The sequence below is a fragment of the Pimephales promelas genome, chromosome 20, assembly GCF_988280905.1.
Source record: "Pimephales promelas chromosome 20, fPimPro1.hap1.1, whole genome shotgun sequence".
Taxonomy (NCBI): Eukaryota; Metazoa; Chordata; class Actinopteri; order Cypriniformes; family Leuciscidae; genus Pimephales; species Pimephales promelas.
This window is the reverse complement of record NC_142788.1, coordinates 6,780,268-6,805,967: the sequence shown is the minus strand read 5'-3', so window position 1 is coordinate 6,805,967 and position 25,700 is coordinate 6,780,268. Positions and strand designations below refer to the sequence as shown.

Genomic DNA, 25,700 nt, shown 5'->3' with positions numbered 1-25,700 from the left:
CATTTATTAAAATGAAGATACAATTTATATGAAACGAAATTTACAAGCTTTCTACAAAACAAAACTTAATAAGTGGTCAAAATCATGTCTGACGCACTCCAAATATTTTCAGATATTGGGCAGCTTTTGAATTTTGATCCTATCTTACTCATCTCATGCGGTTCCCTTTTCATAGCCTACTCAACATATATGAAATAATAAAAATAAGTAATGTAATATTATTAAAAACAAATGTGAAACGTATATTTTATGTTTATTTATTTATTTATTTATTTTTTAACTTATATTTAAGCGTCATGCTGCTCCGCTTTGCTCACATGTTATGTAGCCTGTGTGTTTGTGTGTGCATGTGCTGGAGGGGTGCCCATCCCTTTTTTGAATATCGTTATCATATATTGATCATTTTCAATAATTCGTTTTTTTCATGCATATGTTGAAATTGTTACTATTCGTTTGAGGTTGCTGCCTCGAAACAGACAGATGCGTTAGGGCGAGTTTATCCTTCGCTAATTTCTGACACAGAGTGACGAGTGGATGAGCGATTGTAAATGACAGATCGAACTCGGCAATGAAGGAGCACAAGCGAATTTTTAAATCAGCCACACGATCGGTCATTGAGGGTCGGATATCTGCTGTGGCTGTTGCCCCCGGCAAACGTGAGGTGTGTTGAATCGCTCGGACAGCTGCTTGATGACTAGGGTCTAACTCGTGCCGTGGCAGCACTTTTTTTCCCGCTAGTTCCATATAATATTTTCCTTGCACACAAAGTGCAGAAACATGCTCCTGGTTGCCGGGGTTTTTGACACCAGCTTCCAAAGGGCTTTTCGTCTCTACCCACCTCTTCTATCCAAGACCAGCGCCATTTATTCTTTATGCCTTTATCGAAAAGTTTGGTGTCTTCCCCCGTCTTCATAAAGTTGCGCTCCATGACTTCGGCTAGATTTCGCGCTGCCAGTGTGGAAAACGCACAAAAAACTGATCGCACGTGAAGTGACTACTGATTCAATTTGATTGGCCAAAACCCAAGACCAGCCCCTACCCTATTGCCGATTGGCTGAAGTAAGGTTACATATGTGGTTTAGTGCGCGAACCTGTTTTTTTTTTTTTTCCCCAGACACGTCTGAACGCCGGAAATCCGGCGTGACGCCGGAGCGCTATCAGGCATGGAATCGTCAGCAGGTTTAGGCTATTAGACTGCTGCCCCTTTAAGACCGAGTGCAGATCTAATGGGGACTGATGCATCATTTTCTCCCTGTTATTTACGTCCATTTAAGACATAATTGTGTTTAAGTGAATGAACTGTGTTTAAGTGAATCTCAGAGCTGGTCATTTTGACATTTTTATGTATATTTGATAGTTAAGGACGCACGAAGCCCAAGTATAGGCAGGCTACTTTTCTTGTCTCGTGGCACTCCGATTCGGAGTGCGCACCGCCTTGTGAACAGTGTCTCTTGCGCAGGTTTTTGTGTTTTTAATAGCCATTTTTTTTATCTTGCAACAGTAGAAGACAGCATTTTGCAACAATCGCCGATCGTGCGGATTCTGACGGTTACGTTTAGGTTTTAGGAAGAACTGACAGCGCTCTGCAGTGCTGTGAAGTAAAGGAAGTTAAGCTGGACAGATCGTCTCGTTTTTTAACGGTTTTATCTCAAATATCTTCTTTTTATAATATTTGGAAGCCAAAATACAAAATATATTAGAATAATATCCCAGATCTAAAGTGTAACCACGTTGAATGTTTAGTTCTGTCCTCATTGTCACTCATTAAGCAAGGGCTGTCGTGTTGCGCGTGCTGTGGATTTGCGTGAGAGATCGCTCTCTCTCTCTTCTGAACTGCGAATTGCAAATTTACATCACAGACAAATGGTTTAATTAAAATATAGTTTATATATAGAAATGGCTGGCGATATAAACATGTTCAAGATAACGTCTTTATAGGAATAATAAATATTAGCCCAACTTACGTGTATTTCCTTAATTTCTCCAGTACCGACAGCAGAACCAATAACGTCCGAGCTTATCGATACAGCGGTCTTTCAAAATTCAGTACCGGGGCCCGTTTAATACCGGGTTTCATTTGACTTTTTCATAAAGACTTTTATAAATAAATGAATTAATTTAGTGAACTGATATAAAACTGTAATGCGGTCAACTAATGTTATAATGCGACCTGCCTGGAACAACAATAGCTGTGTGTTTACTGGACAATAATTGCACACCTTAGAGTGTCAACCAATCAGAATCAAGCATTCAACAGGCTTTTAGTGTAACTATGAAAAAACTTTGACACAATCCTTTGAAAAAAAGCTGTAAATGACAGCACAGAAGAAGCTTACCTCAATTTGTTGGGGTGCAGAGGTGATCTTCCTGCCGTTTTTGTCAACGACGAAAGCAGACACACTGGTTTGTCCGATCACCAGACCTTTGACCAGAAAAGTGGCCGAATCTTCCTCTGATGAATCGGGCAGAGTTCTGACAAACAACAGAAGCGTATTAGCTTTCACAGATGCCAGCACATCGAGTAAAGAGGAATCGGTTACCCACTGCAGAGAGATGATGGACGACGCTGCCCTCAGCTTCAGGTTCATGACAGAGAAGTACTTGGACAGGAAAGGCTTCTTGTTGCCGTCCAAAACCCGAACGTATGCTTTGACTGACTTGCCGATCTCAACCTAAAATGATTGTGTAATCTGAATTTAACCTCTGACTTCAAAACCACTTTATAAAAGATCATAAAGTGCGCATGCATGAAATGAGGCTTTTATATTTTCAAAACGGATTTGTTAGTGGACTTTCTTAATTCAAGTTTTTTTTTTTTGAGTGAATGTCACCAACCTTGTCGACCACGCGCACATAAACCTCCAGAATATCAGAGATGTGAACTGTAGCCGTGGCGGGGGAAGGAAAGGTCAAGCAAAGGTCATGAACCATCACCTGCAAGACCCCCGCCTGAGCTGGGACAACCTGAGTCACAATGGCATGAGATTAGATTCAAAACTACATTGATTTAACAGTGTGCAGAAGAAACAAGTTGTAACCAATTTACATTTTGCAGTCAGCTCACAGAGTCGGTGGAATACTTTAATGTATTTAACTAATCCTGGCTTAATCTATGTCTGTGAAACCAGGCCTGAGTCTGCTCTAGACGACAGCAAAGGCTACTCATTCAGTAGAGATGTTCAGTATAAGCTCTCCTGGTTAATACACTGTCAACACACTGAGAATACACTCGTTAAGATGCAATAGAACAGTTACAGGTCAATGATAACTTAAACCCATGGGATCAAATATTAATTCCTCTTCTTTTTAGGGTGATTTGAGTTTTGATTAGTGCTTCAATACTGAATTGAGTTCTCTTTTTAGTCTTCTCGCACTTGGAACTAACCTGTACAAATTTAAAACACAAAATTTGTTGTTATGTTGTAATGTTTAGTTGAAATAATTTTTTGCAATACAAAATTCCACCGATCGAGCTCATCTCCTACTGAAGCTGGATCAGGCCTTTAAGAAGTTACCTGAGCAATTCCCTGGGACTCCTGAAACGTGATATCTGCGATCCCCCCGACGCTTGCATTGATGTAGAAATAACCGGAGCCCTGCTGAAGAGTCAGATCCGCCTGCAGAGAAGTATGCGTCAGGCACACTGGACAAGCTCTTTCAGGCAGAGCATGTGTGTGTGTGTGTGTGATAAAGAGGTCTTACCGCCACATCAGGATGGTTGTATATGGTGATGGTGTCAGGGGTCACCCTCACGTCCTCTACTAACAGAAGGTCAAGCGTGGCCGAGACGGGGCTCAGAGGATCAAACTAACACACACACACATGTAAATAAAACACACATCAGTGATCCAATTTACACTGAAGCTCAAAACGATCCAATATGTATGAATAAAAGGCAGTCGTCCACAGATCTGGATTTTTTTGCTGGCTGATGCCAATTAAAGCATCTCAAAAACACCACATAGACAACATTCAAAGCTTGATTTTAACAACAGTAAATAACATACGATTTGTAATTATATTTAGATTTTAGCTAATATTTACTACATAATATTTATTTGAAAAATAAATTCTGTTCTGGTGTCTCTATTGTAAGTTAAATGAGTCAGATTACTGTATAAGAACAGTTCTGTATTTTAGTTTAGTTAGACGATTTTTGAGATGACTACAGAGACGCAATAAATAACTTCTGCGTGAAAGATACCTCAACGTCTCCTGGTCTATGTTTCTGATTTTTTTCCACTTTGGAAGAAAAAGTTCACTACAGAGTGCTCTTCAGCAGGATTTACCAAAGTTGGGGAAGGTTTGTGGAATTACATGTTTAACAGGTGTTTAATGACTTCTTTCATTATATAAATGCTGATTTCCGGAATGGCAACAGTATATATAAAAAAAGTTTGATTATCGATTAATAGACAAATCTGTGAAACAAAGATGGGAAACTAATGAATACAGAATTGGTGTCTTGGTTCTCAATACGGTCAAAATAAAAGTCCAGCTCACAACATTTAATCACCCAAACAGAAAAACTTGCCAATGCCAAAAATTAGCTGACATATCGTCTTGTACGAGTAAGAGGTATTTTCCTTATCATTATCTTAGAAACATGTTAGGAGAATCAGGATTTGAATAGAATCAACACTATATGTGTGACTATTGGTGCCAAGAAGAGACTTTCAAATGAACCTGAAGCTCCTCTTCATCAGCAAGCGTCTGCCAGTCACCGTAAACTGCTGACTAGGCGTTAGCACAGAGCTAGCGTGTGCCGTTTCAGCTTCCTGTGCTGTTCGCTCTGTTGTGGCAACGGTAATTGTGTTGGGTCATGTGTGGTAAGAGAGACTAAGTCACTTCCTGCTGAGGAAACGAGGTGGCTCATGATCTCCAGAAGTGGAGGATCAGGCCCTCTCTTATGCTGATCGCTCAATCCCAACCAGAGATCCACCGAACCCACATCACAGGGCCCTTCAGGGTCGGCTCTAGCGCACAAATGGACTCTCGTTGCTAACTCTATGCATCAGAAGTCAACGAAATGACGTTGCGAAATGACACTGACTGTGCACCAGAGAGCTGGAGCAGAAATAACATCGCAGTCACAAACTTTTAGGCTTAAAAAAAAAAAAAATCAAGTCAGCCACAGTAACTTTACATTGTAATTATACACTTCTGTGCCAGCTTCGCAATTTAACCCATGTAATATTAATACAATAAATATTTATTTGGTTAGCAATAGTTATCGTAATTAAAAACTTTCCAATAAGAAAAAACACATTAAAAAGCAAGCATCATTGTGTGTTGCTACTCAGTGCCCTGAACCTGACAGTTATTAGAAAAATTCATTAAAGAATTTGTTAGCTTTTCTCTCGTTACATTTGCCAGACGGATGTTTGACCGCTGCATTCACGTCTACGCAATGACACAGCATTTTGAAAACCTGGGGCTCAAGTAAAAAGAAGTTCAACTATTTTAAAAACGAGTCATTCCACACATGTGAACTGGCCTCAAAGCTTTGGGTAAAAAAAAAAAAAAGATAAAAGAATAAAAGTGCATATCGACTGCAATCTTGTATTCTATTCGATCTGAAGATAAGAGAGATGATTTATAGTGGATTTGGTTGTGGTTTAAAAAGCATTTTGATATAAAGGAAGAAGGACTCACTCCGCTGGGAACCGCGGCGAGCTCCAGGTGCGGTGTCTGATAGCCGACCGCGGTCACCGTGATCGCTGCCACACCTGACTCATGATGCACCAGCACCGTCTGGTGACCTGCGGGGAACACACCACATGTGTGTTACACACATGCATCACAAACATCAGGGCTGAGCAGTATGGTGGTATATGACTGTGTAACAGTAGAAGTGTGTGAACCTGTTTATTAAATATGTAGAAAATAGAATTCAGTACCACTGTCTGTATAACGGTTATGTGCAATATAGGCAGTGGTGGAATGTAATGAAGTACAAATACTTTGTTACTTTACTTAAGTACATTTTTCACGTATCTTTACTTTACTTAAGTAGAAAAAATAGTGCATACTTTTTACTTCTACTTCGTTACATTTTGCAGCAATTATTATACTTTCTACTCCACTACATTTCTACAACTTCTGTTACATTTTCGTTACATTTTCTGATCAGTTTTTCCCCTGCCAAAACGTAATCTGACCGTCCGTTCGTTGCACGTTTGTCTCACCAGTTACGTTTGGTTGCCATAGATACGTGTCTCGCACGCAGTGTGTTTATCGTGCAATTTATACGCGAAAATTTGTTTTTACGTGCATAGGAAACGCACCATGTGTAACATCTGCCAAACATAGTTATTAATATATAGTAAGGATAAGCATGATGTGTATATTGCCTAATTGCAAGCTTGTTTCAGAAATGGTGACAACAATTTTTTTTCCACAAATATTGAACATCATTATAGGAGTATTAGGTGGAATGAGTTAGAATTAAATGTTTTATTAATCATTAGAAAGAAATAGACATTAAGAGAATAAAATGTTAAGTTCTTTTACTTTTAATAGTTAAAGTACATTTAAAATCAGGTACTTTTTACTTAAGTATGATTGTCATTGTGTTACTTCTATTTTTACTAAAGTAAATATTTATCTGGTTATTTGTACTTTTACTTAAGTACTGAGATTCAGTACTTCCTCCACCACTGGATATAGGCATGTCAAAACTGATACTTTTATGTACGCAATTATGCTTTACTCTTACTTTGATACTTGTACTACCATCATGTCACCGTCTTGCTTATTGGTGACATATGATTTGAGACCTGAACTGAGCTGGACGAGGACATCACCGTTTTCTCCAGAGCGCTATATATATATATATATATATATATATATATACACACAGCATACACCTTTTTGTTTTTACAACAAAAACGAACCATCAGTGAACTTCAGCTGGACTGTGATGCTGTTTCCTTCTAGCTCTGCTGTACAGCAGAAACAAATTTTTCCTGTTATCTCTGTAAAGCTGTTTTGAAACAATCTATATAGTAAAAAACTCTATATAAATAACGGTGACTTTATTTGGCTTTTTTTGTTAATATCATCAAACATTTGTTTCAGCTGTAATCTTATGCTCATGTTTTAATGTTTAAAATTGATTTATTGTGATATATGCTATATAAAATGAGTCAGGGCCAGATGTACTAATGCTTTTGTGCGCACATCAGGTGTAATTGTTTCACAAAGTGCATATAAAACCATGGCGAGGTATGTACGAACGGGACGCACCGAGAGGAAAGCGCAGACTGCCCGTCTCGGGAACTGAAAATGGCAAAATGCGCTTTTCGTGTCATGCATATGCATTCATGGGATGGTCAAGGGGAAAGTGTCACAATTTGAGAGAATTTGAAAGACAACCGTTTATCCCGCCCCTCAGATTGAGCCCTGTCAATGATGAGTTCCCAGACCTAACATCTTGATGTAGGTCTGGCATGCCAGGCTATAGGTTTGGTACATAACTTGCACACTTTGGTTTCACATCAACCACTTTCTGCGTCTTGGCCATGGCGCTATTAACGCTGCGTTCGCAAAGTTAAGTTCATCTGACCCTCAGTGTAGGATTTTTGCCATGCCATCCTTCCCTAATTCATATGTGTACTCCATAATTATCAATGATCTCTCAGTATTCATTAAAAGGTACCGTGAAGTTTTTTCTGTTTGCTGTCGTCCTCGTGCACGTGTAGTTTCATGGGCATGGTCGGCTCGATGCTGGCCAGGGAGACTCTAGAGGACTCCCAGATCATACTCAACGAGCTGAAGTTATCAAACCTCCGTCCCTGCTGGTCGAACGCCGACACATCCAGCTCGGGGTTGTGGTAGTTGGAGACGGGCACCTGCAGAACGAGCACAAATGACACTGAACTTCTTTCATGTTAAAGGGGTGCTTGATTATGATTTCACTTTTCTAACTGTAGTTAGTGTGTAATGTTGCTGTTTGAGCATAAACAACATCTGCAAAGTTAAAACGCTCAAAGTTCAAAGCAAAGGGAGATATTTGCTTTTACAGAAATCGCTTTTTAAGGATTACAACAAACGGCTGGTAGGAACTACACAAGCTTCCTCCTGGGTTAGTGACCAACCCCAAAATTTACATAAACCCCGCCCACAGGAACGTAATTATAGATCATCATGACAGAATATGCTAATCAATGACTAGAAGATACATGAATTCATCAACTAACAATTCATAAAATGTCCTGTTACTCTACAAGTCGTCACTTCTTCTTGAGTCTCTCCATTTTGTTTCGATTGTCCGGTTTGAACATAAAAAGCTAAAAGTTTTTGAAATTTTATGGGGGTTTTTTCCCCCAATTTTTTTCAATTTTCACATGCTTTAAAAAAAATGGCGTATTTTGTGCTAAAACTTCACACACAAACTCTGGGGACTTCAGAGAATAATTTTCCATCTTGTGAAAGGGCATTATAGGTCTATTTTAGGTCATGTATATCTTGCAGCCTGCAGACACTGAGCGTTTGGGTGCTCACCACTTGTTTGTTCTGCTGCAGCAGAGGGCAGGACACGTCCAGCTGAGGGCTCATGTAGATGGGGGTCAGTGTGAGGCGTGATGGAGGAGCACACACAAACTTCACAACAGCCGGTTCCACTGCAGGGAAGGGGTTCGTCATGGTGGGCTGGTTCCCAACAGTCACTGCTAAGATCTGCGGAGACACAATTATTCAAACATTTCAATCATATCAATCCACATTCCTAGTGGACAGTCTAGAGCAGTGTTGCTCAAAGGGCGGACTGGTTCCAACTGGATTGTGGGACATAATTATGTCATTAAATATAAAGAACAAATAAATAATTTAAATAAACAAAAAACAAACAAACAAACAAACAAAACATAAAAATGTGTTGAACACATTTTACCGTTTCTACCATTTCTAACAAAGCGGTTCACGTCACAAGCACTCTGGGTTGTTTATGGTAATGATCTTTCGGAGCTATATCTATAATATTATGTCTAGAGCTAAAAGTGTTTCATTCAAGCACACATTGCTTCTCTCTTCCCCTCGCTTATAAAGCGCCACATTAAGAGCTGCAGATGACACAGTTATTTTAACAACAGTAGCAGAAACACGGTGCTAAGCAAAACAGATCCTTTCACTGAAACACAGCAGAAAACAAGAATGCAGCGAATACAATTATTTGTACATGTCATACAGATTACTCTGATCATTTAACTAAACAAGGTTTGACAAGTTGTTTTCATACATTTAGCATTAATAATCAGCATATAAAGAGCATTAAAATTATATAGAGAAGGCAAGTAAAGAAAAAAAAAAAGCATAAATTACTATTTAACTTTGTTTTGTCCTCATGATAAGAGTTTTGATTATTAAAAAACAAACAATGTACGTAATCTAATAGTTGATTTCTTTGAGTAAAATATAAAAATGGCCCATACTTTTCTTAATGCTGGGTACACACCAAAAGATAATCGGGCTGTTTTTTGGTCGATTTTCCCCCTTCCAACAATCCTAGGTATGTCCCGATTATCTTGATGGTTTTACAGATTATCATATCAGATTCTTCCTTGGTGTGAGGTGTGTTAAGAGTGCACGAACCTGCTTGGAAGAACATCGGAGCGACATTTCAATCGCGAATCGTAAATATTCAACATGTTGAATATTTACGATCAGAAATCCTAATGTGTGGGGGGAACCCCGAGTACAAACGCGTGCGCGCTCTGGAGATTATCACATGAAACGAAACAATATCAAATCAGAAAGCGAGATGATGGAAGACGGAAGCATCACAAACACAGTCATAGCGCAACACAACATGAACTTGATGAGATGGAGGATCAGCTTGTTGATTTGTGGCTCAGAAAATGTAATTAGCTCAGTATAAAAAACATTCCATATAAGGATAGGTGTATGTGTGAAGGCCTCATTATGCTTCTGCGTCAACTCCACGGCGTAGCTACGTCGTCACTGCTACGGCGTCGTGGCCGTTTTATACTTCTGTGTGAGGTTGTGGTGCATCGCGGTGCATTTCGCCGCCAGAACGCTAGGGGGGTTCGCGAATCTCTTTGGTTCCGTGCGCCGCGAGCGAAAGAGAGAGAATGTTGTTGTTTTTGCAGCTGCCAGCTAGAGCTAAACGACATTGATTAACAAGACGACACAAACTTTATCCCCACAGAATCAACACGGATGTCCAGGGCCCTTCCACCCATAGACAATAAAATAAAGGTTCCACCCGAGCTGCCATAACGATACCTGTTCGAAATGATTTTTTTCAGTCTCCACATGGAACTGTGCTATGCAGGATAATGTGTCCCGTGGCAGACTTGGTTAGTACTGTATTATCAATGATGTAACCGTGAACATTGTATTGAAAATAAACAACAAACTGTGTTTCAAAACAAACGTTGATTTATTGATTGATTGAAGTTTATTGCGAGCAAAAAAGAAAGAAAAGAATATAGACATTAACAATGAAATAAAAAACAGTTTATTTTTAGATTAATTCTTTATTTACTTTCTTTATGAGAGTATTATAATTACTTATTATAATGTGCTGTCTTGTGCTGTCACATCATGGCACACCACACACTATAGGAGCAAAACGGTTAAATCTAGGATTTTTTCTCCTCATGTGAGTGGTCTATCACATTTTGAAAATCTTTCGGTGTGTACCCAGCATAAGAGGTAAAGCCCGTTTTCTCAGTGCCTTCTATGTGCCATACACTAAAAATAGCTGAGCTAACCTTTTTATATTCAGAAATATTTACTTTTTTGGGTAAATCTTTGGTAACAAATAAATAAATAAATAAATAAATTCACTCTTTTGGCTCTCTGGGCCCAAGATTCTCATCTTTGATGACTATTTTAAAAGTTACGTTTTTTTGTTTTGTTTTACAAAGTAATACGGCAGCCTTGATGGACGGTTTCTAAAAAGTACAGTCCGAACCTGTGCTGGGAAGGAGCTACTGGACATGAGATGAACACGCCATGTCTGCAGGACATGAGATGTACCTGTTCTCCCAGAGCTCTGCACGTGGCTCTGACCAGGTGTTGGGAGTAGGAGCGCGAGGCAGGGCCCTGCAGAGACAGCGCAACGCTGCTGTGGTCCTCAGCCGTCAGGTTCCTGAAGAACTTGGATGGCTCCAGCACCCAAGGCCTCGGGCCTCCTTCAAACAGCATGTCTTTAGAGGAGCCCAACGTCACCACAGCCACAGCTACGGGGTCAACCGGCTGCAGAAGACGAGGAGGCACGTCATCTACAGGTCACGGCTCACTCCTCCATCTTTAAACGTATATTCAAACATCTTACCTTGAGAGGCGGGTAGGCAGCGATGGTGATCTTTGCACTGAGGTGAACATTACTATGGGTATAGCTGACCAACAGGGTGGTGTAACCAGGGGTCAAGGCCTTAACACGAACCCCGCTGCAGTGGCCCTGACCTGGAGCAAGTCTACCTGAAGACACACACACACACACACACTAAAAAATTACTGCAAGAGTACAACTCCACACACTTTTATTACTAGCATAACACTTTGCTTGCTTTTGTTAAATCTGCCAATATTAATACAACAAAATCATATTTGTAACTCTTAAATAACACAAACGGAGTATCAAGACATTATTTGTGATTTTCACATTAGAGAATTAATGCGGCACTTCAAGTCAACTGCTGTGAAAAACGTTCACATTCTTATGCAAAACCCGCACGTCTTTTGTTGTTTAAAAAAAGATTTGACCCTTGTACTTCAGGTGGGGCTGGGAGTTATGACGATATATATAAATCGTTTAGCACAAAATCATTAGCACAGTACTAAAAATCATTAACACTTTACTGTGATAAATCGAAAAAAAAATCCCAAAAAGTAATTAAAGGATTAGTTCACTTTTGAAAAAACTTTTGCTGATAACTTACTCACCACCATGTCATCCAAGATGTCCATGTCTTTCTTTCCTCATTTGAAAAGAAATTTAGGTTTTTGATGAAACCTAAATTTTCGGTTTCATCAGATTCGGCTACGTCGCCCGTGACCTTTTGAACGTAATTACGTAATACGTGACGTTGCAAGCGCGCCTCACAGAATAGAGCAAGGCTAGCATTTGTCCTTATAAAAGTTACATTTTTGGAATAAGTTTTGAAATAACCGATCGTTTCGCATGATAAGACCCTTATTCATCGTCTGATATCGTTTAAAGACATTTGAAGCTGCATCTGAAACTGTTATTAACTGTCTTTTGGACCTTGGACCATTATATGGAGAAAAATCTTGGAATGTTTTCATCAAAAACCTAAATTTCTTTTCGACTTAGGAAAGAAAGACATGGACATCTTGGATGACGTGGGGGTGAGTAAATTAACAGCAAAAGTTTTCAAAAGTGAACTAATCCTTTAAGCACAATAAGCCGGAATCAAATGCTTAAGGTCAGGAATCAGATACTAGTTATAAAATTACACTCATCGACTCCTGTGTACACATTTAATGTGGTTTTAAACCATTCAAGCACAAGAAGATTAGAAAGAGATCTCAATTCTGTTTTCTGAGCACTTGCACATAACAAATGCTGAATGGAGTCTCTTTCATGTCTTCTTGCACTTGAACAGACAAATACCCCAAATTATGTCAAAATTTCATTGTAAACCAGGATTCCCCAAACTCGGTCCCTGCAGAGTTTAGCTCCGACCCTGATCAAACACACCCGAGCAAGCTAATCAAGGTCTTCAGAATCACTAGAAACTCACAGGTAGGTGTGTTTGATTAGGGTTGGAGCTAAACTCTGCAGGGACAGTGGCCCTCCAGGACCGAGTTTGGGGAACCCTGTTGTAAGGGTAACACTTTACGGTAAGGGTACATGAATTATCATGAATTCATGTATAAATTAATGCATTCATTCATCCATTAATATCTCATGAATCATCAGGAACTAACACAAGTTAAACGGTTTTCATTCATGACTTCATGAATGAACAACACCTTAATTAAAACATTAACTAAGATGAGCACATCATCATGAATTATGATTTATTACGCATGATCATGATGTTTTCTTTGTTCTTAGTCTAGGTCAGTGACCTAGTCACCACTTTAGTTAAGGGGCCACACACATGATGAAGTCATTAATAGATTAAGGCTTAGTTAATGATGACTATTGGACAGACACTATAATAGACCAATCACAGCTCATGGCACACACATTCTGTAAATCAAATACAGAAGTCATCATTAACTAAGCATTATCTATCAATGACTTCATCATGTGTGTGGCCCCTTAACTAAAGTGGTGACTAGGTCCTTTGAAACACTGATGAACAATGTGCTGTTAATGGTGGCATAACTGTGAACAAAGAAAAATTCATGATCATGCGTAATAATGAAGTCATGAATGAAAAAACGTTGAACTTGTGTTAGTTCCTGATGATTCATGAGATATTAATGCATGAATGAATGCATAGTTCATGCATTAACTTATACATGAATTCATGATGATTCATGTACCCTTACCGTAAAGTGTTACCGTTGTAAGTCATAAATGAAAGTAAACAGTGGTTACCCATATTCTTCAAAATACCTTTTGTGTTCAGAAGAAGAAATAAATTCATACAGGTTTGGAGCAACTCGATGGAGAGTAATAGATTGATTTGTGGGTGAATGATCCAGTTCCAGGCAAGAAACTGAATCAGTTTGTTTAGCGTGTACTGAACTCACCCTCCAGCAGCTGGAAGAAGCTGTGGCTCTCCATGTCCACCTGCATGTCGAAGTGTGAGCAGTCACTGAGCGTCACCCTCTCTCCGGCTAGCTGACCGAAGATGCGCAGCGGCAGGTCAAGGTCCAGGCCCACGCGGGCCTCCACTGCACACGGGCTGAACTCCATGCCCACCGGCTCGATCACATACACCTGCAGGAGCAACAGAGCTCACGCGTTACTCATTCATTTAGGGCTGAGCAACGATTAATCACATCCAAAATAAAACTTTTGTGTTTAAATAAGATGTGTGTGTATACTATGTGTATTATATATACAAAATAATTATACACACATATGCATGCATGTGTGTGTATTTATACTGTATTTACAAAATGATTATACACAACACACACATATATTACGTAGACAAACTTTGCACAGCACTAATTTATGATTTAAAAGGTTAGTTCACCCAAAAATGAAAATTCTGTCAGTATTTACTCACCCTCATGTTGTTCCAACCCCGTAAGACCTTCGTTCATCTTCGGAACACAAATTAAGATATTTAAGATATTAAGATCGCTCCTGCATACAGTCCATAGGCTTCTTGAGGGACTGGCTCTTGCGGTCCTCGAAAAGTCATTAAAGACATCGTTAAAATAGTCCAAGTGACTACAGGGGCTCAATCTTAAGTTTATCAAACGACGAGAACACTTTTGTGCGCAAAAAAACAACAAAAATAACGACTTTATTTCAACTATTCGTTTATTTCTCCCTCTGCGCGAGTCAGGTTACTAGTTTAACAGCGTAAGCTTCTGTTATTGTACGTCACACGCATCACACACATGACCAGCGTCGGCCAATAGTGAGCCTACGTGTGACGTAGCTCTACGCAATCACACTACGTTAACTGACTTACAGGCTCATGGAGAAGGAAGTGAATAGTTGAAATAAAGTCGTTATTTTTGTTGTTTTTTTGCGCACAAAAGTGTTCTCGTCGTTTGATAAACTTAAGATTGAGCCCCTGTAGTCACTTGGACTATTTTAACGATGTCTTTAATGACTTTTCGAGGACAGCAAGAGCCAGTCCCTCAAGAAGCCTATGGACTGTATGCAGGAGCGATCTTAATATCTTAAATATCTTAATTTGTGTTCCGAAGATGAACGAAGGTCTTACGGGGTTGGAACAACATGAGGGTGAGTAAATACTGACATAATTTGAATTTTTGGGTGAACTAACCCTTTAACATCATATCAGCAGCAAAGGCTATATTCGTGGCAATCAACAGTATTTCAATTTGTACAAATAATTCTGATTACAATATTACTTTGATTCATTGTTTAAAATCATTTTTATTTTCAGAAAGCAGATTATCTAAGAGAAGAGCTCAAAATGTCTATGCTCAAACACAATCAGTTATTTAAAAACATTAATAATTTAAAAAAAAAAAAAAAAAATCAAGAATGATAAATCTAGACCAGTAACTAAACTCATCTTGATTTGTAAGAGCATGAGCGTTGGCCACACCTTCATGTCTCCATAGTGCAGGGGATTTCTGACGTCGTGGGCATAGACTGCACTGACGCCAACGTCCCGGACAGTGGTCATCACGCCTTTCACTGTGACAGTAGCAACGGCCGCGTTACTGGAAGACCAGCTGAAGTTCCCACTCCCTCCAGTCGCCTGAAGCAGACACATAACATTCATGCACACACACATAAGAACAGATTCACACACTCTTATGTATTTTTGAACTTTACAATGCTAAATGATCAATGTCTGACAAAGAAAAGAGAGCCGCACGACACCTGGATGGTGTACTGGTAGGCTCCCTCTTTCGGCTGCCATGGGAAGGTGAGGATGGCGGGTTTGAGGACGATGGGGTCGTAGATTTCCACGTCCTGCTCGTTACGCACCGGAACAGAGAGTGCGTGGACACTTCCTGCCTGAAGACACACACGAGGTCACAACAAACTAGAATAGGGTCGATAAACCAACACTGAGAAGATCCTTGTAACAGGTACAATTTTAAATGCTAAAGAAAACAAATGTTTACCCTGTAACAAGACAAAAACCTACTTGATCGACAACAGCTTTCAGTGTGCCATCAATGCCAGTCTGACCTCGTCTCAAAGCTCTCACGTGGTGGTAAGATCCATTAACAGACGATTCCAGAACCTCAAAGTACTCGCTAGGGAATGTGGTTTCTATACGGATATTCTGTGAAAATATGCGTTTTCATTAAAAAAAAGTTTTGAATTTAATTCACACTAAAAATATTGTAAAAACAATTGGTTAATAAATAACCATTTACATCTCATATGTTCAAAAGAACAGAAGCATCATTCACACTGAGCCATTGAGTTAACCACTGTTGTAGTTTTTTTTTAATTCAATTTAATAAATTATTAAGAGTTTTTTGTATGTGCAATCTGAACCACTGAGTATCCCATAAACCATAACTTCACTAGTAGGTAATAACAGCCAATCATCCGAGTTAATTGGTCCACTGACTTGAGGCAGTCACATGAGCTTTTTGATGCGCAGCTGGTACTTTATTCTGTAGCTGTGTTTATCAAAGTTTATGTGAATCTTTTAATAATAAATGAAACATTGATCTACCTTAAAAGAAAATTTTTTATTCTGTAATTCGTCCTAATGTTGTTCCAAACCCACAAGTCAACACAACCAAAACTTTCATGCATTAAAAAGTACAAAAAAAACATTGAAAAATCTTCTGATAACTTAATGTAATGAACATATGAAATGTAGGCTTTTATTATCATATAAACACTGTTCAGCAAATGTACTTATAAGCAAGCTAATGTTTTGCCATATTTGACGTGCTTATGTGTCAGGCAAGAAAAATGCTTTATTTTCGGTTGAACTAACCCTTAAGCGAGTGTAGTGATTTAGTAATTATTTATGAAGTTTTCAGATATCACTCTACTCATGATGAGCAGAAGATGCATTTAGTTATATTGAAAAGAATAAAAATAAAAAAAAAGACATATTTTAAAAGTCCAAAGTCAACTTACGTCAGACAGATAAAGCTTGTGGCCCGACTTATCAAACACTTCAATGAAAATCTCATATTTCCTCCCTGTCTCAAGGACCCAGCAATCCTCAGGATGAATCTTGAATGCTAGCAGAGAAGACGACAAACAAAAAAGTTTCAATCAACTATAGTCAATCAAGTATTCTAAAACATCTTATTAAATTACTGATCATCCTAATTAGATAACAAGTTGTCATATTCCTGAAGATTTTATGAAGAGACAAACCCAAGTATCCAGGCTCCACAACATAGATTGTGCTGTTGGGAAGTCGGGAAACGCCCTGCATCCCGAGACCTTGGCGTTCAGAATCAAGGAAACCTCAGAGTAATGTCATCAAATACACCGCAAGAAACACAAGCAATAAGCGTAACTGAAGCTGGCCAGTGTGAAGGATACTCTTGTGGTCCAGCACGATGTTGGTGTGTCCATGCTGAAGGGCAAAGACTGTAGAGCTGCTCTGGTCCAGGTGTGCGACAGGAGCCTCAGGGTTTCCATTAGCGGTGACCACACCGTTCTGAAGCTGGAGCTCATACTGATCACAGGGCATGGACAGCTCTGCAGTGAGGAGGACACACTCAGCCACAGACACATCCGTGTAAAATACAACATCGACGACAACCCATTTGGACATTTTGGTTCTATTAGATTTTTTTACCAAAATTTTTGTTAAAACTATAGAGATTATCAATGTATTGATAATTTAGAGAGAGGGCGTGTTATCCGGCTCCTTAAAGGAACGCCATCCTACATGGTCATAGTGCAGGTTTAACTTCTATTATTAGACCCGCTTATTAGACATTGGTAATGGATTATAGCCTGATTAGTTTGTTATTTTTGGCCAAAAATCTCAAACACACTGTAATAACCAAAGAGTAAGGGTGTCACAATATATCGTAATACAAAAACGCAATAATTTGTGGATAGTGACAATATGTATTGTGTACAGTTCATCCAAAATAAAAATTACTTTGTTTTAGTGTCGGTTCTACATTAAACTGATGTATATAATGTTGAATATAATGTATAATAAAACAATGCGGGAATATTTGTGGGTCTTGATTATGCCAAATATCTTCTGTTAGCACTAATATTATTAGTGGCCTACATTATTTTAAATATATCAGTGAAAGCATATTCATCAAAAATAATCCTATTTTCAGCTTCAGAATCATGAATATTGTTATTCTGATGTCACTATTGTCCTGTGCTTTGGGTTTCCAGCACCAAGTCCAAGTCTTATAAATGTATAAACACGCAATGTAATACCAAATTTGCCATTTCAATCAACATTATATATTTTTGTTTACATTTTCTTATATGTCTTTGAGTATTGGAATAATATGATATTGTGAGTTCAGTATCGTGACATGAGGGTGTCATTACACCCCTACCAAAGAGACAATTATTTATTGATAAATGAAACAAATCTTACCTGTAATCTTTCCCTGACGGATTTTCTGGACTTTATATGTAATGGAGGTGCCAGCCAGCAGATACACATCATACGCAGGACTCAAGAGAATGTTCTCCAGGATCAGCAGTCGGACCTCGGCAGCACCGACATCCTGAGAACACAAGCAGAGAACACATTCATGAGCACAACACCCCTCTTCCTAACGATGCTGTAATATCTTTATTCTCAAAACATGGCCAAAAATCTATTCATATGAAGTATAAAATCAATCACACATGTGACATGGACCTTATAGATGGCCTCTTGTATTTTGGCTTTGAGTTTGGCATGGCCGGTTTTGATTCCTGAAACAAGGATGATGTCGCCCTGATGTCCCACTCGCTCCATCTCAGAGATATACGCTGGAGGAGTGTATGCCGACTCTGCAAACCTCAGGACCCTGCAGACACACACACACGGCAACATGACACGGGCCGCAAGCTTGAACAGAGCGCAGTCGTGGGGGACGACTTATAAAATTAATGTAAAATGAGGATGTGAAGAATAGATCCTTCATGAGGACATGAGGAAATGTGATAAAACAGGATGACCAAGTGAAAGGCAGCATAATTTGGTGAAGGAAACGTGAGCTCTTACTGTAGGGTGTTGTAGGAATCAGGGAAACCTGCCATTTCGGCGTCCTTCACGATAGTCCACTCGAACAACAGACTGGCTAGAGTACTGAAGGTGTTCCCTGAAGAGCCAATGAGGAACACGTTACCCAGACTGTACATGAATGACACCAGTACAGTCCTTCTTCACTGTCAGAGTCACCCTGGAAGCTTCACAGCTGTTTATGTGTGCGTAAGTGTGTATAGTTGTCAATGACGTATTAGAGTGTTATTATGATTTACATGAAATATTAACCACATATTATACCAAACTACGTAAGATTTTGTTTTCAGATATTTCATTCTGACGCTCTTTTCCTTTAATTTAAGAAATTGTGATCATGCTAGCCATAGAATAGGTATAGTAAGTTGTACAAGTTGATTTGTAATCAACTTGTTCACATCTACAGGGGTTGGACAATGAAACTGAAACACTGGCTAATGTTGGAGGTTTCACATCTATATGCCTGGCGGCCAATCTTCAGAGTGAAGCACGGGTGGATCAGTGATGGTTTGAGCTCCAATATCTTGACAATCCTGATTGTATTTGATGGACACAACACTGCCGAGGACTACCAAACCCTTCTGGAGGATCATGAGCACCTGATGCTCAAACCGTGTATCAGCATGATCATGCACCAACACACACAGCAAGACTTGTGACAGAAGGGTTTGATGAAGATGAAAGTGACGTTGAACATCTCCCATGGTCTGACAGTCACCAGATCTGAATATTATTGTGGTGTTTTGGAGGAGCGAGTCCACCAGCATCATATAATGACCTGGACACTGTTCTGGAAGAGGGACGGCTCATAATCCCTCTGGTCACTGTGATGGACTTCTATCTGTCAATTGGTGCTGTATTTGGATGCAAAATGAGGCCCTCACCATTCTAACAAATTATTGTGTTGTAAAACCAGGTGTTTCAGTTTCATTGTCCAACCCCTGTATACATGGAAATGAATACAAATGATGACTAGATGCTTAAATGTACAGCTTGAGGTGTGACCTGTGGAAAAAACTGTAAAATCTTAATTTCTCCAACAATTTGAAACCAACAAAAATCATTCATCAGATCCAGACAGATGTATTATTACAATGCACACTTGATTTTAAAGTCCCCCTGTGGTGAAAATTAAGCTTTTAAATGTTATTTAAGTGTCTATGTGGTGTTTTTAATATGCTTTTAGACAAACCATATGCAAAGTCAACACCATTGCAGAGTATTTTCTCCTTAAAAAACACGGTGTGAAATCGCTGGTGTTTCTGACGTCACAAACTACCTTGTAACCAATAAGTTCAACGTGTGATTGTCAACGAGTGGATCTCTGAGCTGAGGTGAGTGAAGACGGGGCTCATTTGCATTTTCATAGACTGTGTATACTAAATGAGGCAAGGGTGTCAAGTTACATTCAAGCTATTTTAAGGCTTGAATCTTTAAAACTCATCTTTGATTACCATAATGACATGTTTAAAAAAATTACTACAAGAGGACTTAATAGAAGTTTACATTTTACGATAACTTTTTACCTATCCTATTTCATTCAAAAGTGAAACAGGAGTGGTATATTGCAACAAAATTACATCCTTATAGTTTGTAATGTTAATTACCTTTTAAAACAGATAGTATTGTTTTTGCTTGGCGATACAAGCTAGAAAAGAACAAGAGTGTGCAGGAGTGTGCAGAAGTGCGTGAAGACTCACCCTCGGAGTCGAGCGCATGGATCTTCAGCTCCAGTGGGGAATCCTCCAGGTGAAGCTCACGCGTGGTGGACTCTATCTGGATCTCACTGATGACGTCCACAATAGCATCACAGCGCAGAACCTGTCCTGTCACTGAGCACAGATCAACAGAAGGAATGAGCCTCAGACATTCTTCACAGCTGGACAACTACTCTGAACTACATTTGCTAATAATATGGTCAAACAACAGAAATATGTAATAGGAAAACAAACTCTTATTTAGGCACTATAAATTGATATCAGCTAATTTCCATTCAGAATAACCTGACCTAAGGTTACTTATCTGATCTTCACTTCAGAAGGTCAGATAAGTAAACCCCTCAGAGCCAGGTAGAGCACTTTTATCATGGACAAATGCACTTTTATCATGGACAGATGCACCTTTATCATGGACAGATGCACCTTTATCATGGATACATGCACCTTTATCATGGACACATGCACTTTTATCATGGACAGATGCACCTTTATCATGGACAGATGCACCTTTATCATGGACAGATGCACTTTTATCATGGACAGATGCACCTTTATCATGGACAGATGTACTTTTATCATGGACAGATGCACTTTTATCATGGACAGACGCACTTTTATCACGGAAAGATGTGATAGATGTCATCTGAAAGAAGAATGTCATATACACCTAGGATAGCTTGTTGAGGGTGAGTAAATCATGGGCTAATTTAAATTTTTGGTTGAACTATCCCTTTAAGCATTTGCCTACCGTACTTAAATTCAAACCAGTGATGTTTTCGTCAGTGATGACGATAACGAAATGATTTCGTTAACGCACTATTTTTTATGATGATAACGCGACGATGACTAGCTAAAAATAGCTCTGAGGTGACTAAAACATGACGAGACGTTTTCAAGTTTTCGTTGACGAGACGGAACGAAAATGATTATAAGTCTGACGTTCACAATGCATGTAATTTATGCCTGTTTTGCGTGAAATCGGTCTGTATTGAGCTAAAAATAAGTATCAGCAATGCTGCCGTTTCCTATCGCGTGCGCCCAGCACCGGCCACCACACAACAACAACACAGGGTTTAATGGTAGTTTTTGTACCAAGTCAAGTCAATAGAGTCGGACAAAAACTAGGATAAAACCTGTTGGAAAGCATATTTTGCAGCGATGTTTGAGTGAGCATATCAGTGAACATCCCTGACCACTCGGAGAGTTTGACGTCTTTGTAAACGAATGTTTAATAAGTTTTATGAATGATTGTGTGGGTGCTAAGTAACACACAAACCTAAAATTCTCGGGACAACAGCATTTGTCCAAATTTCAATCTTAACCGTTCTATTTCATCAGAAACGATCTTAAAACAGGGCTTTAAGTGTAAAATACCTAACTAACCAAGACCAAATACAGTGTTTATTCTGGGATTGTCTTATACATTTTTATGTTCAACACACTCCAAGTGTCATGTTTGTTTCATACTTTATATTCAAGTATGCATTCTTTGGTCAATGCACCTCAGTATTAGATATTTATTTTATTATTTTGTTTCAGAATGTTTGCAACTTTGCAGTTTGCACAAGTTAAAGATAGACTATACATAATGTTTGTGTTTACAAAAAATGTGCATCTTATTGTTGCATACTACGTTGTTCATTGCACTTTAGCAATTTCTCAAATAAAGCCACAATTGCCAAAGTAAGAATGTTTTTATGCTTGGCTTTTTTCGAGTAAAACAGTGATTTCACTGTTACCACTTTATCTGTGTACAATGTTCTAGTAGCTCAACGTTTTTGCTGTTTAAACTTTAAACCATTCCTTTATTCCTTTATTACTGTGATAACTGGTGAAAATAACTTTTAATATTCAGGGGTAAAACTATAACTTGAAATATGGGGATAAAAGGTTTCTGCCCAATGTGACAATGAAGTACAGCTTGGCAATGGCAGCACTGCATCTCCATCAGTGAGAAAGTCTAGTTTATTATGCAAAGGTTGTAAGGTTAGCTTGTTTTATGAACTGCAACACTTGCTAAATCTGTCAAACCTAAGCCCATTTCCACTACTTTTTAAACTAAATTAATTTGTTAAAGACTACTTTTTTTTTTTTACTAAAATTGATTAAACTTGACTAAAACCTTTTGGTGTTTTCGTCGGCTAATACTTGACTAAAACCTTTTGTGTTTTCGTCGACTAAAACTTGACTAAAACTATTAAGTTTATAAGTGACTAAAATGTGACTAAAACTTAAAAGCATTTTTTCGTCCAAAAGACTAAGACTAAGACTAAAACTAAAAGGGCTGCCAAAAACAACACTGATTCAAACAGAGCCTTTTTTTGCAGGGCAGTGTATATAATCATTTTAGATGGCTTTTAATACAGCACCTAGGACATTTGGACAACTTTTATATATTTACGGTACTTATCCTTTCTGAAGCTCAAAAGCTGCAGTCTCAGTTCACTATAATTGTGTGGGAGAGATGAATTAATAACTGATATAATAGTTCATAGCACATTGTCTCTGTAATGATCAATCATAACGTTACAAACTAACAAGGAATGACAAAGCTACCCAACAATAAGAAAGCCCCAGTGTGTGTGACTCACAAACGTCTTCAGCGAGGATGATGCTGGTGAGGCGGGAGGGCTGAGTAGAGCGCGCCTGCAGGACGGCCCTCTGAGAACACTGGCGCTCGTCAACATCTACCGCCTCCACGCTGGCCACCTCCGGCCGGTTCGACGACCTGAGAACACACCATGCATTTATACAGGTATAATATAGCACTTCCGGTCAGTTCGACGACCCGAGGATACAACATGCATTAATAGATGTATAATATACCAACTCCAGCCGGTTCGACGACCTGAAGACACAACACGCATTAAAACAGGTAATACACAGGGCTCCGGAGAGGGGCTTAAGGTTCTAGAATTGTATGCATTTTAACAGGATGTAACACACATTTCACCAGTAACACTTTACAATAAGGTTCCATGTTTCCTACATTGTTTCAATTAAAATGAAAATACTTCTTTAGCATTTATTATCTTAGTTAATAGTTAAAGACCAAACGGAAGTGGTTGCAATTCTGCATGAAAGGGTCCAGAATAATTTTCCTTGCTTGTTTGAACATTATTTATTTTGTTGAATATAGAGTGAAGAGGAGGTAAAACCTTATTGACCTTATTGTAAAATGTTTCCATTTTACCAGTAGTTGAGTTTTCCTAGCAAGCAAAGTGCAATGTACAATCTCATATCAATAATAAACTAAACTTATAAATATATAAATAAAGATAATATATGACTGAGATAGCTGTGCAAAAAAGTGCAATAATTGTTAAAATAAAATGCAACTCTTAGTATTTAGCATGACATTTATCACATTTTAAAATATATTTAAATATCACATTTTAAAATATCTACAAAGTACAGAAATTGAAAAAGTGAGATTTGAGCATGAGGAACTATAACAAACACGTCACAACAGCACCACGTGCTTGAGCTTTCTGAACTCATCCTTATAGTAATACATATATTGTTCTAGTTAAGTTACTCTTTTATAGATAAGGGGTCTAATGTGGTCTACTGTACTTTATCATTTGACATGTCAAAAACATGATGTTACAACCGGGCAAGGTATTCAATATTACACAAGAAATGCATCAATGTTTCTTTACAAGCCTACTTAATGCACTTACCAGCGATAACATCCTTCACTTGCTTCCAGAGTAAAATTAATTTTTGTGCTTCTGGCAAGAGGTAATAACACTTTAGGTATGTTAAGTTTGGCCGCGTTGGTGAAGCAGCACATGAGCGCAGATGTCAGGATGAAGATCACAGCGAGAGGACGAGCGCTCACCATGATCACAGCAGGTCTTATATTCACAGAGATTTTTCAAGTTATGGATATGAAACTATTCGTATTTAGATAGTTTGTGCCGGTTTCTCCAGTAACCTCCCGCCGCATCCCTTACACATACACACACACACACACACCCCTCAACCGAACTAATGTGACAGCAGTGCTGAAGTGTCTACAGCACGCGCTCCACTCCACACAGCTCACGGCGCGCGGGCTGCACAGTCACTGCTGTTACTTTCATTATTTCTTCTCTCTGAACTCAGAGGTTCAGGTGTTCAAATTAGAAAAAAAAACGCGAATACTAAAAATATGAGTCTGTAAAATAGGCAAAAACTTTCCCGGAGCATGCAAAAAATTATACTTTTTGAATAGACATAGTCGCATGGAAAATACCCGCCGCAGGTTATACTATCGAAGTGGAGTGATGCATGCTGGGACTTGCTCTCCGTCATTCTGAAACACAGTGACGAGTTTCCTTAAAGACACAGTGTAGTGATGCTTTCATCCTGCCGGTTGAAGTGACTTTTTACAGGAATTTGATTAAGTTAGCTGATTAGAAATATAAAAAAAAAACTGGGGCACAACTCTCCTGATAAAATCAAGTCCAAATCTCAACTCTCCAAATTTCAATCACTTTTGCCATTGCATAATATAGTTTTAATAATAAGGTGTATCCTGTACTTTTTTGAAGGGTAGATTTATAGATTTTCTGTCAATTTGGTTGGTAATGAAAGTGTATTTCCTGATGTAACAAGACCATTTTGCAAGATGTAAACAACACTGGTTCAGAAACACTTCCTGTTTCAGTTTGTAACTGTTTTCTTTATTTCACATGTAAAGAAAACATCTTAAAGATTTTTGTTTAACTTTTTGATTCAATTTTATATGTTCTGTTGGTTGTATTTTATCCCAGCTTTTATATAGACCATTTCACAAGATGTAAACAACACTGGTCCAGAAGCACTTCCTGTTTCAGTTTTTTAACACTACATAAAAGCTGGGATAAAATACAACCAACAGAACATTTAAAACTGAATCAAAAAGTTAAACAAACTTTAAGATGTTTTCTTTACATGTGAAATAAAGAAAACAGTTACAAACTGAAACAGGAAGTGCTTCTGGACCAGTACAGTGTTAAAAAAACTGAAACAGGAAGTGCTTCTGGACCAGTGTTGTTTACATCTTGCAAAATGGTATACTGACTTTTTTCATTTAACATCTTTGCTCCGTTGATCTTTAACCTATTTTTTATGTTCTTCATTGAATTTCGCACACTTTTCCCTATTTTATTTTATAATTCAACACAGAATATATGGTATTTACAGCATG

The 25,700-nt window shown here is 38.6% G+C and overlaps 1 protein-coding gene across 1 annotated transcript in view; it reads right to left on the bottom strand.

The window, feature by feature from the left end:
• nup210 (nucleoporin 210) overlaps positions 1–24,799 on the bottom strand; it is a 74,033-nt gene extending 49,234 nt beyond the window's left edge. Inside the window, exons 1-23 of the mRNA XM_039689778.2 lie at positions 24,208–24,799; positions 23,116–23,252; positions 20,507–20,638; positions 18,789–18,885; positions 18,441–18,591; positions 18,171–18,303; positions 17,135–17,293; positions 16,964–17,032; positions 16,718–16,824; positions 15,759–15,899; positions 15,488–15,625; positions 15,207–15,362; positions 13,699–13,888; positions 11,303–11,448; positions 11,005–11,223; positions 8,506–8,679; positions 7,661–7,853; positions 5,656–5,762; positions 3,703–3,807; positions 3,516–3,617; positions 2,836–2,964; positions 2,545–2,672; positions 2,337–2,472 (exon numbers count right to left, since the gene is read on the bottom strand). Of these exons, the coding sequence (XP_039545712.2) occupies positions 2,337–2,472; positions 2,545–2,672; positions 2,836–2,964; positions 3,516–3,617; positions 3,703–3,807; positions 5,656–5,762; positions 7,661–7,853; positions 8,506–8,679; positions 11,005–11,223; positions 11,303–11,448; positions 13,699–13,888; positions 15,207–15,362; positions 15,488–15,625; positions 15,759–15,899; positions 16,718–16,824; positions 16,964–17,032; positions 17,135–17,293; positions 18,171–18,303; positions 18,441–18,591; positions 18,789–18,885; positions 20,507–20,638; positions 23,116–23,252; positions 24,208–24,371 (3,213 nt within the window). The 5' untranslated portion in view covers positions 24,372–24,799. The remainder of the gene's footprint in view (positions 1–2,336; positions 2,473–2,544; positions 2,673–2,835; positions 2,965–3,515; positions 3,618–3,702; positions 3,808–5,655; positions 5,763–7,660; positions 7,854–8,505; positions 8,680–11,004; positions 11,224–11,302; positions 11,449–13,698; positions 13,889–15,206; positions 15,363–15,487; positions 15,626–15,758; positions 15,900–16,717; positions 16,825–16,963; positions 17,033–17,134; positions 17,294–18,170; positions 18,304–18,440; positions 18,592–18,788; positions 18,886–20,506; positions 20,639–23,115; positions 23,253–24,207) is intronic.
• Between the last annotated feature and the right edge of the window lie 901 nt (positions 24,800–25,700).